Source organism: Polypterus senegalus, chromosome 4 (genome assembly GCF_016835505.1).
Source record: "Polypterus senegalus isolate Bchr_013 chromosome 4, ASM1683550v1, whole genome shotgun sequence".
NCBI lineage: Eukaryota > Metazoa > Chordata > Cladistia > Polypteriformes > Polypteridae > Polypterus > Polypterus senegalus.
The window spans coordinates 145469678-145485285 of record NC_053157.1 but is presented as its reverse complement, the minus strand read 5'-3'; the positions used below and the strand labels follow the sequence as shown (position 1 = coordinate 145485285).

At 36.4% G+C, this 15608-nt stretch overlaps 1 protein-coding gene across 5 annotated transcripts in view; it reads right to left on the bottom strand.

Annotated features, from left to right (window-relative positions):
• afap1 (actin filament associated protein 1) overlaps nt 1-15608 on the bottom strand; it is a 246643-nt gene that overhangs the window by 145801 nt on the left and 85234 nt on the right. Inside the window, exon 1 of one of the 5 annotated variants that reach the window (XM_039751424.1) lies at nt 7509-8016. The exons of 1 other annotated variant lie outside the window; for it this stretch is intronic. In XM_039751424.1, coding sequence (XP_039607358.1) covers nt 7509-7542 — 34 coding nt within the window. In that variant the 5' untranslated portion in view covers nt 7543-8016. Of the gene's footprint in view, nt 1-6470; nt 6545-7508; nt 8017-15608 lie in introns of those variants that run through there. 3 more of the 5 variants (XM_039751422.1, XM_039751426.1, XM_039751425.1) reach the window with 3 other exon arrangements.

Here is a 15608-nt window from a genome sequence, read left to right as displayed (position 1 = left end):
TCTCACCGTCACTTGATTTTTTTTTTATTCAGTTTTATTGAGTATTCCTGCTTACGCTGAATTAGTATGCACCTTATAGTCTATGATGTCAAAGCCGCACTAAGAAAAAAAAAACAAAAAAAAAAAAACAAAACAGAGACATGGGTATATATATGATATTTGGAATTATTCATTTTTTGACTTGTACAGTGCATTTCGTAAAACATTGTGGCACAATGCAACATTATTCATATTATTCATATTCATTCCCATAACATCTTGCAGTTGTAATCAGTGACTGCATGTTTTTTTTATCCCCCGATCTTTCCAGTCTCCACGTTGCTGTATGGGGGTGTTTCTTTTGTACTCCAGGACATGCAGGGGAAAGAATAGTACAGAGAGGTCAGTTCAATGCTATATGCAATCATCAGATTCAAATGTTAACCGTTCACACACACGCAAGGACCGCCTTTCCTACATTTACGACATGTGTACCTTTTGCAGTGTACACATTTCTCTCTGTGCTGTGGTTTTTATTATTTGAACTTTTTGTGAAAGTGTTTATTTCATCTTTGGACTTCAGGCGTCACACATTATATAGTTTATGCCAACATTTTGTCATTTACTACTAAAATATGAAAAACGTTTCTGTTTTAACAATGTGTTTATACAGATTATTGTAGAAACGTAACACACATGAAATGCATGTGTTCCAAATAACAATCTATTATTTCCACTCTAAAACTCCAGCACTCACTCCCAGATCATCAAGGCATGAGCTGGGACAACTTTGTGCACGTTCTGCGGCGGTGGGGGGATGGAATATCAGGCTACTTAAAACAGAGAATTAGAATCACTGTTGCAAGGCTAAAGCAAACTGGTTGGAGTAAGTAATCATTTGTCTGTTGAACAATTATTTTTGTTGTTTTAAATGCCAAGTAGGGCCAGGGCTGTCTTCTAAAAAGGTCACAGTCTTCTTCAGGTGATCACCATGTGACGGGGTTCAACCTATTGCTAGTACTGTCAAAGCCATCCTGGGTGTGTTACAGTCTAGGATTGTGCTAGGACTGCTGCTACTTATGGTATTTACTGATTTTTGCTTAGCCTTATCTAGACCAGCAGCAGCTGCAGTGCCTGCTACAACTATAACTCCTGCATAATCAAGAAGATGTACTTAGCCGCCTCCTCACAAACATCACTCTTCTCCTTTTCTGAGTTTTCAATTCTAACACAGCCATGTTGTGCATTGCTGCCAATAATTAAAAGTGGTATCACAGTCTATGGCACCATGGTACCTACTGTACCAGACTCTGGGCCGAAGACAGGATAGACTTCTCCCAGAGAAGTAAACCCATAACCTGGATGATTTAGTACAGATCCCTGAGACCCAATGGTTGAGAAGAGATGAGGTTTATGTGTCATGCAATGCTACAGCGGTTTATTTTTGAATGGGTGGTTCCAGCATTTCTAACAGCACTCCACAGGCATAGACGCAAGCTCTTGAGAAGATCACTTGGTGCTGTAGTGCTGGTCTCATTTTTGAAGACACAATCAGAGCACTGGTAGCACTTGACTTTAGAATTTTCTTAGACCATTCCACTAGTGTTCCGTCAGCTGTGTGTAATGATGGGAACTAAGTGGTCAAGATTTTGCAAGAATTTTTCTGCATTCTCAGTCAGCTGCTGCTTAAGAGTAAATAAAATTGAATATCTAACTATAAACCTCAGTACCATTAGATGATGTCTTAATTAACATAGAAGAATGCTATTGTTCAAGTTAGCAACCTCAGTTATTGTTATTATGGCAGTAAGAATGTCTCATCCAATCCAAAAGTACCAAACAATCAAAATGTATTAAATTAGAAAAAAGCCATCTCAACAAAACTCATCATAAAATCTCTTTAGTATTTAAACATGGGCTGATATGTCATAATATATATCACTTCTATATTTTGAGCTACAAACCTTAACCTTGCATAATCTATTGGAATGTTGTTGTTGTTGTTAATGGAGAGCACGTTATAAGAAGTTGCTAATGAAAAAAGAACTTTCACTCTTCAGAAATATGCTGATCACAAGTAACGGGAGTTAAACTGCATTTTTGCCATGCCAAATGTTTAACTGACTGCATAGAATAATTGCTGGAAGGAGTGAAAAATGAAATTTAAATATTACCTCTTTGTTCTTGTTTCCCTGAAACACATTCTACAGTGAAATAAGTATCTAACACTGGAAGCACATGGTTCTGGAGCAAAGTAAACCTCGAAGCTACACCTAGGTACAACAGCCACACCACATGCACTTCAGAAGAGGTAATCGATCTGAACAGAAGCATACTTGGGCATGGCCACAACATCGATGGAAGACCATCTTAAAAACTCTTGCTCCCGAGGTAAACTTTTCACCTTAAAAACTCTCCTTTTCAAAAAGGAAAATAAAAACAGAAAGGAGACATTCCAAAAAGGAATCATCTCTTAACTGTAAGCCAGCATATTGCAAGGCACACTCATACATATTAGAACTCACACACTGTCAGTCTGTGGCAGCTATTTAATATGCATATGAAACTATAAAGAGAAAGTTGAAAGAGAAAGGAGTGCAATGCAGTTTAAGATCACAAAATGCACATTGTTACTGTATGTTTAAAACATGTAATATAAAATTGAATACGACAAAAAAAAAATATTTAAATATACATTTCTATATATATGTATATATTCCACAAACAGAAAAAATGTATATAAGTGCATTTTGAAAAATTAATTTACCAAATAGAATGCTATCACTAAAGACTGGTACTAATAAAGGAAATTGTTAATAATAATCTTATATATAAATGTCTACGTGTGGAAGTGTGTCTGTCTGTCCGGCCTGGAAGTATGAGGCTACAGCATGAAGCTCAAAGAGCTGGCAAGGAGGCCCCAAATTAATGAGTCGGAAGAAGAAAAATGTACGAGGCTACAGCATGAGGCTGAAAGAAAGCGACTCTGTCGCCAAAGTGAAACCACCGACGAAAGACAAACGAGAAAGAAACTCACTTAGACGCTGATAGACAAGGGGTGCAAGCACATCTGCAAAACAAAACCGCTGACTCTGCATTTCAATTTTTTTCTGATGATTTCAATAGCTTCCAGGAGCCTGGGCTTTTAACAGCATAGGATTACACAGCTAGTAACAATAATAATGATGATGAATTACATATCAGTACCATGCTTCAAGAAAAACATCAACCATGAACAGAACATCAGTTTACTACAGTCATGCACATATACAAACCTCAACACATGACCAAATTACAGTTTTCTACCTGCGTCTCTTTTGGCATGTGGTAGAAAAATGGAAGTAGCCAGATAAACCCCATGCAGAAATGAGAAGGATGCGAAACCTATTGCACAGGCAATGCCTAACAAATGACTGGAACTCCGAAGCTGTGAAATAGCAGCAACAAAAACTGTGTCACTATAGTGACCCCAATATCAAACACTGTATAATTTATGAGATGTACTTAAATCTTTTTTACAACATCACAATATATTTGGGACTCTTGTGGAAACACAAGGCCCTACATCAATTTGGTGTTTGTCTTCATTACATGTGAGCATCATACTGAAGGCTATACTACTGGACATGTGGACCATATATAACTATCATTGTACAATTTTGTATTCACCTCTATAGCTCTAAATATATTTATTTAATAAATCCATAAAATATACTGTAACTATATGTCTTGAAAGGCATCTAGAGACATTAATCCACTTACTGTTGTGTAAACAAACAGCTGCAAAAATTCAAAATTACTTCAGTAATTTCAGTATTAATAAATTATACAAATGTGCTTTGATCTTCAACTTGCGTCATCTATCAGAATGACAGAGAAACACAATCTGCTTAAACTTACCAAACATAAACAATTGTACATCTTCTTCTGAATACTGAACACAATTCTTAAACTCTAGAAAATTACCTGTTTCAGTTCATTGATATTTCTGGGGTTCTTTGCATGAAAATCTCCTTAAGACAGGACACCGCATATATACAGTATAGCACATTGCCTTTAAAATGGCCAACAGTATTATTAAAGGCCTTGGTCATCCTGCACAAAACCTATTTCCATATCCTCTGCCCTGGGAATGATACAGGATTATTAGAAATTGGACCACTCAATTCAGAAAATATTTTTATCCACAGGTCTAAGTCTTAAAATGTATATATCATTTGGTACAGCAATTAATCCAATATATTGTATTCACTGTCTTTTGCTGATATTGTATGATCTTTACTAGTCTGTCAGACTACTCAAGTGAGAATTCCATTCTGCTATGTAATAAGTCTAAATTTGAATGTAAATTTTTTTTTTTATTTTGATTCAATACACTTTGTTAATCAATCCATCCATCAATCCATTATCCAACCCGTAATATCCTAACGACAGGGTCACGGGGGTCTGCTGGAGCTAATCCCAGCCAACACAGGGAGCAAGGTAGGAAACAAACCCCGAGTAAGGCGCCAGCCCACCGCAGGGCACACACACACGCGACAACTTAGAATCACCAATGCACCTAACCTGCATGTCTTTGGACTGTGGGAGGAAACCAAAACACCCGGAGGAAACCCACGCAGACACGGGGAGAACATGCAGCCTCCACGTAGGGAGGACCCAGGAAGCGAACCCAAGTCTCCTCTAACTGTGAGGCAGCAGCGCTACCCACTGTGCCATCGTGCCACCCCCTTTGTTAATCCCCAAAGGGATATTGTCTTTGGAACCTTTGGGGGTCATGGATGGAAGAACTGGATTTACTATGAAAAGTAAAAAAATAAGGCATGCCTTTTTTTGGTGTGTGGTGATGATGTTCATTCTATTTCCAACTTGAAAGTGTGAATAACTCAGCCACATTAGTATACTTTTCTATTTGTAGGAGAATTGCTTCTGAAAATTTAAATTAATAACTGACATAATTTGTTTATTTAAGTGCATGAAAAATTATATGATACTTTTTCTTGATAACTTTCACATGGTATTAATGCTAAGCAATTCATTTATACTGAGTCCAAAATTTTCTTTTACAAAACTTTTGGCGAACAAAGACCATGTAATCGGAGGGCATTAACACTCTATTTACAGTAATACTGTTCATCAAGTAAAGGACTGCTGAGGGTCTAGTGAAGTATTGCAATTGTGAGTAAAATTTTTAAGAATAATCTTTTGAAGTGGGAAATGTATTAGTATTTTTAAATGTACACTTTTTAAAAGTATTCCCAATTAGCAATAGGAAGAACAGTAGGAAGAGAGCTCAGTTTTAGTTTAAATACATGAAATAAACAAAGTGTCTCCTCAGATTTAAATTAAGAAAAATACACCAAAACAAAGTATATCTAAAGATGCAAGTTGATCAATGAGTGTTAATCTGCTGTACCGATATCTAACAAAAATAATTTTGAGCTTCCTAACTGAACCAGAATCAACTTAATATACACTCTCAAAAACTGGCAGCAGTTTCTTTATAGTACACCTGATGTCTCCACAGCTCCGTAACTTGTAAATTAAATCAGCAAATTCCTTTCAAATGACATTAGACAGCTGTAAGTTAAACAGTGAGCTTCTCAAGCCTGAAAGCTATCAGTCTACAACATTAACCACCACTATTGCTGCCAGAGTTCTGGTAAGGATAATAGCCACAGTGGTTCTCAAAATAAAAAATGGGGGAGAGGGCCATGTGCATGCATCCACTTCTTTTTGTAAAGTATTTTTTTTACATAAAATATATACTTGATCAAATAGACAATAAACATGGACCTGATCCATTTACTTAAGTTAAACATATTAATTACTGCAACTACAAAAACAAAGAAACAGATTTCTATTTTTATTAAATGTTAATATTACAGTAGTAGAATTGACTTTTATTTTAATATTTAACATATGTTTCAGTAAAGCTGTGCCAGAAGACATATCAATTATAATATAGACTCTTGCAGTTGTACTAAAAGCAAAGCTGTAACTGACTTAGCACAATCTTCTACTTATACTTTTCATGCACATACAAGACTCCTATTCTCTGTTGTGAATAGGAGGGAAAAAGTGGGTGGGATCAAGTTGCACTCCACACAAAGTGAAATTACTAAAGACATGTCTAACCATGACCTTTAATGTGAGCACTCAAGGCCCAGAGAGGCTCAATGTAAAAGCAGAAACATTTTCAGCTATATAAAGTTTCACTTATAATCTGCTGAAACTCACTCTGTGATACTTATGCAAACAATGAGATGCAGTCAGTGCCAATGTTAATGATTCCATGGTCTACAACCTGAGCAGTGGCACAATCTCTATTCAATGCAATAGATATTAAATTCCAATAAGTATGTACCCTATCACCCAGAATTAGTCTGTATACTGTAAGATTAAGAACATATAAATTATAGTGTACTTACAATTATATATAATTAAAAATGGATTTCATTAAAACACAGTGGTTAGCACTGCTGACTTACACTCCCCAGAAACTTGGCTTCACATTCCAGCCCCTGGGGACTGTAGTTACACCCAGGTACCAAAGTTTCCTACTGTATCCCATAGATGTCATGGTGAAGGTTATTGGCTAGGCAAGCAAGTAATGCTGTATGAGTGAGTAAGTGCTCTACAACAGATTAGAATCTTGTCCTGGGCCAACATCTGACTTGCATCCAGATCTACGCACTGCAATTTGAAGGATTATAAAAAAAGATAGATTTTATTAACTAATCATACTGTATAATTTAATCAGCTATCCAGCAATTAATAATGTTTTGTGGCTTTTTGTTGCACTATACACTGTATTTGAAACCGTAACACCCTATGCACAATATTACATTTATTTTTCACTCTGCTTCTTTTGAAGTCCCTCAAGTCAAGGTCGCCCTCATATACCTTGTTACATGGTAGCTTCTCATTGACACCTTTATCTTAAGAACTGTTTCAAATAAATAAAAAGTGAATATTCTTCTTGGTCCATGAAGAATTTAGTTGCAGGCTAGAGGCAAGTTACAATTTTCTAATGCACGTTTTGTAATAAGCATGTATACAGAACAACTTTTACTGCATACTACATCTGTACAATAACAATATGCATCACATGTTTTTTTGTGAAATCCAACTAGCAAATAAGAGATGCCTTTAAACTAGAACATAAATATTCTTTTGTTTATCAAAGACGTTTCTTTTTATTGTAGAAACGAATTCTAGCCTCTGAACAAACTACTTAAAAGCCCAGTTTTGCCTCAAACAACTTTGGAATCCATAGAGCATTATAAGAATAAAAAAATAAATGACTGTGAATGAACCATTAGGAGCTAAAATACTGTTTTATGCCCTGTTATGTACAGTACATGTTGTTTTGCACTGTACCCCTGCAGTACTTATTTCCTAATTTGTTTCCACTAACTATAATCTACTGTATAACCCAATAAATAAAACAAATCAGCTTCACAGATAAAATGACAAACTTTCTGATAATAACTATCAATAAATTATATGAAACAATCTCTGCTTACCTCTTGAAGACAGCACAACAGGATCAGACCGCATTGTTTATAAAAATACAAAAATGAATGCCCAGTGAAGTAAAAACTCTGTGCTCAGTCACTAAAACTCATTAATTCCAGACTTTTAAAAGACCAACAGCAGGCCTTCACTTTCTTGATTTAGGTATCCTTCACCTTTCTACATTGCATTCTCAGCACTCCGTTTTTTTAGAAACATTCCCAGGTAACCTGTATCCTTTGTTCTTCACAGTATTTTCTCCATAGTGTCTCACTCGATAAATGACATGTAGATCAACACCAGGCTTGCCCTGCCTTGCATGCTCTTTTACAAGTTGCCTTTTCAGAGAGACAGAGAGAGAGAGAAAGAGAGAGAGAGAGAGACGGGCAAAGGCAGAGCCTCATATGTTCCGTTCGCAGAATGAAAGAAAAAGAAAAAAAAAAACTTGTCTGCGATCTAAACCACACTGCCTGACCAATCTACTCCTCCAAATCCCAATAGCAGATGGGGTTCAGAATGTGCTAACCACCCCTGGGGAGGAGGGGATCAGCAACTTATGGTAATGAAAGGTAATTAAGGCACAGCCTAAAATCTTAAGAGGGCCAGCCCTCCCTCCTAATCAAGGAACCTATTGTTATGTGGCTGTCTGCATCCTAAGAACAAAGCATTTCAGGCCAGGCAAAAGTGTTCAAAGAGAAAAACAGAAATTGAAACATAAGGTTACCGCAATCATCCCCTCCCCCACCCTCCTACCGACCCCCTTTCCTTTCCTCATTCCTAACAAAGTCCTAAATGATTAGCATTTTAAAACTTTTAAACATTATCTAGTGATTCAGACCTTATCAGCACAGACAACAGTCTGTGTTTTTTCTCTACAAGGGACCTGGCTGTTTCTTTTCAGAGAATGTCTTATTCAGATATTAAATTATATACTTACCACTAGGGCAACCATTTGATTTTCATGTATCCAAAGTACATTGTATAACATTTTACAATTTTATTGCTTTCAACTATACAGCCTTGTAATGCCTTGTAAAATGCTCTGTAAAAGATGCCATTTAAAACAAACTGTGACTGATTGAATTGACAGGCATTTATTTTATTTATACTCAATTTAATTGGTATTCTTATGTATAACTCAATCATCAAAATATTAAATCTACTAAATATTTTTGAGTTACCACTTTATTCGGAACACTTGGTTGATATTAGATTGTTCCTATAGTTATCTTATAAAATTACAAATTGTGACATGGACTCAGGAAGGTGTAGCATAGGGATGGTGGCCCATTTCGATTCCATATACAGTATATAAGAACTCCATGAAAAAAGCTGGTGGTATATTTGTACTCTAAACAGCTTTTTCCATCTTATCTTATTAATACTCAACTGGACTCAGTAAAATATTCCAAGTCATTCATCGACTTGTATATCAGGCATTATTCTGCTGGAAAAAAACATGAAGATAGATACACTAGTGCCATGAAAAGATGTGTTTGATGTTATAGTACTCCTTTACATTGAAATGTTGTTCTGTTCAAATGAAAGTACAAAAACACCACAGACTGTTAAACCATCAGCAGTTACTTGCACCGCAGATACACAATAAGACTGCTAAACTAAGTTAACCATTATGCCTTCCCTACATGTTTGCTGATTAGTCAGATCCACACTTCACTGATACTGTTTTTCAACAAAAAAGATTAACTAAGGTTATCAGCAAATTATGCTAATGTGACTTCCTTGGATTCCAATGTAAAGAAAATGGTTTCCTAAAAGCTAGAAATGACAGATGAGTCTAATATATTGAATGTAAACTTAGATCTAAAACAAATAAAGACATAAAAACATAACTAACTTTCAAATAATAGCGTGAAGTACTAGGGTGTTGTACCGTGTTAGTCATTATGAATGTAGAGTAAAGCCAAGCAAAATGACACCTTTTATTGGCTAACTAAAAAGATTACAGTATGCAAGCTTTCGAGGCAACTCAGGCCCCTTCTTCAGGCAAGATGTATCTTTTTAGTTAGCTTCCAGTTAGAGTGAGAAAGCTTTACAACTTTAAGAAAGAGACTTATGTCCTAACTAGGACAAATTCTATTTTTACTATAGATAACATGGAAGGTGTCATTAAATATGTATGACAAAAAAATGTTTAATACATGTTTAATACAGTATGCTTTCTTTCTTTTTTTAAGAAACGGGAGAATAATTTAATTGCAAAATTAAGCCAGCAACAAACAACTGTATTATGGAATTAACTTAGCTGTGACTGGTATTTGCCAGTTAATTCTGTTTCAAAAGCATGAGGACAGTGCCCCATTGGCATGTAAACAGATGTTCTCTTTTCTTTCAAGGTAGGAAATTATACTTAAAAAGAAGGCAGCTCCATCAAACCCGAAGATGACCTGTATATAACTAATGCTCATAGCAGTTTATACATTCCTGACCTATAATTAAGCTCCAGAAAGCCCTTGATCACTCCCAGCACTGAGACAAACTATCATTTAATCTGCAATCACCAGATCTCAGCTTTTCTTTAGGAATCCATATAGGATTAAATTGCAGTCCTATAAATCACTCTTCATGTCTCCTGTTTCAGGTCATTCAAAGCACAGCACTATGTGCATATGTGCTGTTTAAAAGTGACTTGAGACACATCCATCTTAAGATCTGTTTAAAAGTAATTTTTCATTTATAGCCCTTGGCAGACAAGTATTTGAGAATACTTTGATGAATCTATCACAGCACGCTAGTTAAAACAAGAAAGCAGATTACTAGCCAGTTTACTTACTGTTATTCTATAGTTTGAAATTGTGAACTTACACAAATCATATTTATTTCCTTTAAGAAAAAAAACGTAACTGATCATAAATATAATACCAACATTTTTCATAAAGTCAAAAAAAAGGATATTTAATATTTACCAATAACCCAGGTGATTACATACTACTACTGTGTAATTTTATTAATTTACAACTTTTACTTTTTACTATTGCTAAAACGGCTATTAAAATATTTTATGGAAAAATCTAAACTGGCAATCACTCCTTCCAATCTATGAAATCTATGAAAACTGGCATGACTATATTTAAATATGATATTGAAATAAACTGCCTTATGGAAACAAAAATTCATAGTATGACATGCTTGCCTAAATTGTATAGCAGGGGTCCCCAAATCCAGGTCCTAGAGGGCTGCTTTCATTCTAACCCTTTTCCTAATTAGTGATATGTTTTCACTGCTAATTAACTTCTTTTGAATAAATTTTAATTGACTTGTTCTTTAAGATTTGTTAACCTGAATTTCTTCATCATTCCTCAGAATTGCTTCATTTCTTTCCTTAAATGGCACTCAACAGAAATGTGTGAGCCAACAGAAGACCAAGTTAAGTCAGGGCCTCAAACGTCAACCAATTTCACTTTCTATCTTTCAAATCATTCTACTAATTAAACCTGTTCTTTAATAACATGGCTTGTTGCTGCTCTCATTGTGCAATAGCAGACATTTCCAAAATTGTTGATTTTCTCTTTTCTAAGAGCACTGTTAAAATTTTTTGACCTGAGCATATGAACTTTCCCGAGACCTTCATCCTTCCTTATTTTCAGATATTTTGTGATGGACACAGTTTGTTGGTCATGTTTTAGCTCATTTTGTATCGCATTATTGTTAGGCTGCTAATTAAGGAAAAAAAAACAATTAAAGGGTCTGAGTCTTCAAGAGCAAGTCAATTAAAACTAATTCAAAAGAAGTTAATTAGCAGCAAAAACAGGTCACTAATTAAGAAAAGTGTTAGAATGAAGAGTTGGGGACCCTGTTTTGCAGTATCGGTGGGAATAAAGAAGAGTATATGGTACAAAATAAACAACAAAAAAAAATCAATGCTTGTGTTGTTCATGTTGTTTGTTGGGGGGGGGGTTGCAGGTGAGGGTTATAGGTGCATGATGTTTCTCAATCATACACAGAACTATACTGTCATGAGATAAGTGCTGCTGACAGGGGTACTCATGAATAAATGGTCTAAGAAGAGGTAGCAGACAAAGAACAATCTATAAATGAACATCATGAAAGTTTCAATTAAATCCAACACCAGCCCATATAGAAGAGGAATACCATGTGGGCCATGCAGCCTGACTGAGCTTGGTCCAGAAAAGCTGAGTGCTTCTGTCATATAGGCTCACCACTCATACATACCCATATATAGAAGACCTTAGCAATGGGATATGAAATGTGACTTCTCTGGTGGGGAAGAAGTTGAAACTCAAAAAGGAGGCTAAAATCACTAACTACATATAGCTGGACTCTACATGCATAACACTGGCTACAGGCAGACTCTTCAATCAAGGTGACTTCTTTTTCCTACTCTGGAGCTGCCCCATGAGCAAAGCCTCAAATGGGGGTGGGGATACTGACAATGCCCTAGCTGACTGCCCAAGAGTTATAGGTTGCTCTTGTAGTCGAGCAAGTCACCTTTATGTGAATGGGAGATAGGAAAACAATTGACTGTTGTTTGCTTGTATACAGCAAACAATTAATATGTATTTAGTTACTTTAGTGGCTCTGGATTCAGTGCTTAAAGGAAACTAATCAGAGACTATGTAGTCCTATGTCGAGACATCAACACTGGATACCTGGAGGTGTGTAACTAGGAGTTCCAGATACACACACACCAAGTTATTCACCCTATTACAGGGTGAACACAGCAATCCTCCTCACAGTCTCATTCTTTTAGTTGTCACCCACAGCTTATGCCCACATATGAGGATCGGGACGTAGACTGATGAAAGAATTAATTGTGGATTTACCACCATGTTTTGATACAATATTCAAAAAACTTTGGTTTGCTGCAACAATTTATTGGTCAGTCTTACCTTGACTCCTAAATACAGGAAGTACAGGAACAATCTATTTGTTTCTTGGAGAAGACCATAACCCCAGTTTGGGAGGTGGCAGTTCTCATCCCAGCCACATCAAACTCTGTTGTGAATCATTATATTACACACCAAAGACCACCATGCACAGATGCAACCCTTACATTTCCAAACTGGACCATTGTTCTACAAGCAGGACTGAATTCACATGACTTCTCCTAGACCTGAGGTTCTGCTATCAATGTGAATCTCCATTACATCACCCCAGCATTGATTTTTTTTTTCCCCAGGAAGTGGGATGTTTCTATAACTAAAAGACACCTTATTGTTCCCTCTTCTCAAAATTGGAGTCTAGCACCTAAATCCGCCTATCTTGAGATACCATCCATTCTTCCATGCAACATAGTTGAGGGGGATTTGCCAAAACATTCCCCCAGTATCCAGTGCTTTCAGCATTTCTGGTCAGATTTTATCTACCCCATTGCCACTATAGACCTTTTAATCAACACATCTCCCTCAACTAAAGAGATAGATGCAATCCCAATCAATACTTCTGGCACTATTTCCTTCAAATAGGATTTATCCACCAGGTTTAAAAATTTCTAAAAGTCCACACTCTCACTCAGACTCCCAACAGTATCTTCTGTCAAGGTTATCCCAAACTGAGTCAGTCATCATTCCCAGCCAGCTCCAGCTCTAGGCCAAAACGGTATATTTCACAGACAGCTTTATTAAAAGACATTTACAAAGTCAGGCTACAGTATAACTGTTGACATGCAGTTTTTCAGATGAGGATAGGTAGGTTAAGTGACTAGCTCAGGATCAGACAATGAGATAGTATTGAGATTTAAACTAGCAGATCTATGATTTAAGGTAAAACACTGCAGCCAATATACCACACTGCTTGAAGGATAAAACATGACTGTCAAAAATGCCACAATCATCTTATAAAGGAACACACTTTGTATCTTATAAAAGATTAAAAGTCAAATACTAAGAGCACAGGAGCCAAGCACCTTAGGCTCATATAAACAGCCTATGAGGAAAGTTAATAAAGAAAAAACAGATAACTTACATACCACACAATTAGAACAAAGCTGTTAAAGTTAGGCATTTAAAACATGCTGTGGCTTGTGTGTGTTCCAGTATTTTCTGGAATACTTTTATGTAATAATAATTCAGTAAAAATACATGGGATTGGGATTTTGTGAGCATACACCTGAATGACTTGAAATGTGGATTATGCAACTCAAGAAATATGAGATTTTCCAGCATTGCTCACGATAGAGGCCTATTCGATCAGAAACTTTATCACCCTTCAGAAAGAAAACATGAGATTAAAAATTTTACTTGGTCATCGTTACAAAATTTTACTCAGCCATCGCTACAAACTATATAGAGTAAGTAACATATTTAAAAAAAAAAACATTTTTAGTTGAGTATTCCTTTAAATCTATTGACTATGAAGTCGGCAGACAGATTGGGAGAGCATGGGGGGTCATGTCGTCACTGGAACGGGGTGTGAGGTGCTACCGATATCTATGCAAAAGGACGAAGGTCCAAGTCTTTAGAGTCTAGGTGCTTCAGGTATTGCTATATTGTTGTGAGACATGGACGCGATCCAGTGACCTGAGATGAAGACTGGACTACTTTGGTACTGTGTCTCTTTGGAAAAACCTTAGGTACCGCTGGCTTGACTTTGTGTCGAATAAGTGGTTGCTCACGAGACCAAAATAAGACACATTACCTGCATTGTGAGGGAGCATCAGTTATGGCACTACAGCCATGTAGGGCGATTTCCAGAGGGTGATCCAGCTCGCAGGATCCTCATTGTTGAAGATCCGAGTGGATGGACCAGGCCAAGAAGGCGCCCACGTAACACCTGGCTGTGTCAGTTAGGCAGTCATTTCTGAGGGGTGGGACTGGACCGCGTGTATTCCCGTTTCATTGTGTGGTGGATGAGGCAACGCACTATACCAGTGCATGCTCCCCAACCTGACCTGACCGGATTCCTTTAAAACTCATGGCTGAGGACTCAATTTCTACCTTCCAATCACAACATGACCATCAGAAAGTAATTTAACCTATGTCAACTATAAATAACATATCTAAATTTGTAATATTAGAACATTTTCCTTAATAAATGAATGCCCAAGTATAATATTTTTGTCTCCATTTTTTAACTGGTTTCTCTTTATCTACTTTTAGGACTTGAATGAAAATATGATGATGTTTTAGGTCATATTTATGCAGAAATATAGAAAATTCTAAAGGGTTCACAAACTTTCAAGCACAACTGTAACTCTAATATGGAATGATTTTGCAAGGTACCTTGGCAAAAGCACTTACTACAGTAGATATATAATAAATAATAAAATAAATGACACAAGGAGAGGAAATATAATGGAAATGGTCTCTTCCTACCACTGGAAGTTTTTTCTCAAACTACCAACTTAAAGGGGTTTAAATCCACCTCGGGCAACTGGACTCATTCACACACCTAATTAAGTCAATGAAAAAAATAAACTTAAAGTGTCATGAAGGATATAACAGAGTTCCAGTCAAGCTCCATAATCACTTCTTAGGTTAGGGGCAGTATTTACTTAGTGACAGGGACACAAAGCACGGTCTTCCCAGAGTAGCTCTTTTAAGTTAGCCTGCCTCAATAGGGCAAAATGCTTCAATGTGCTTCCATCTAAAAGGTTAGAAAATTATATTTGACCTACTGCCCACCCTCACTTCCCCCAGTCCTAAATATTCTGGAATCCCTCCTTCTATATATTTGCTATATAGGGTGGTCCAAATCTAATTATGCAATTTTCATTACGCTATAACTTATTAAGTTTATTACGTAGAAAATCACCTGAAAAATCCCAGACCATCGAGAAGTGTGTGAACTGACGACATGAAGAATCGTCTTCATGCCAAACTGGAATTGTCCCTGCATAAATCAAAGTCATCCAGATGATCTGGATCTACATAATTAGATCTGGACCACCCTGTATAATCTGATCTCTTTGCCAACCAACCACTGGCTCACTCCCTCTCTCTCTCGGTTTATAATTCAGTTTAGCTCATTTTATTATAGTGGTCATCACTGGCTTCATCACTGTGAGCACTTTCACTTGTTTACAAGTATAGTTTTTTTACAGTACATTAACATTAAGCACCTTGAGCATGAAAAAGGTACTATATAACTAAAATGTATTATTATTATTATTAAATGAATTAGTTCTTGGA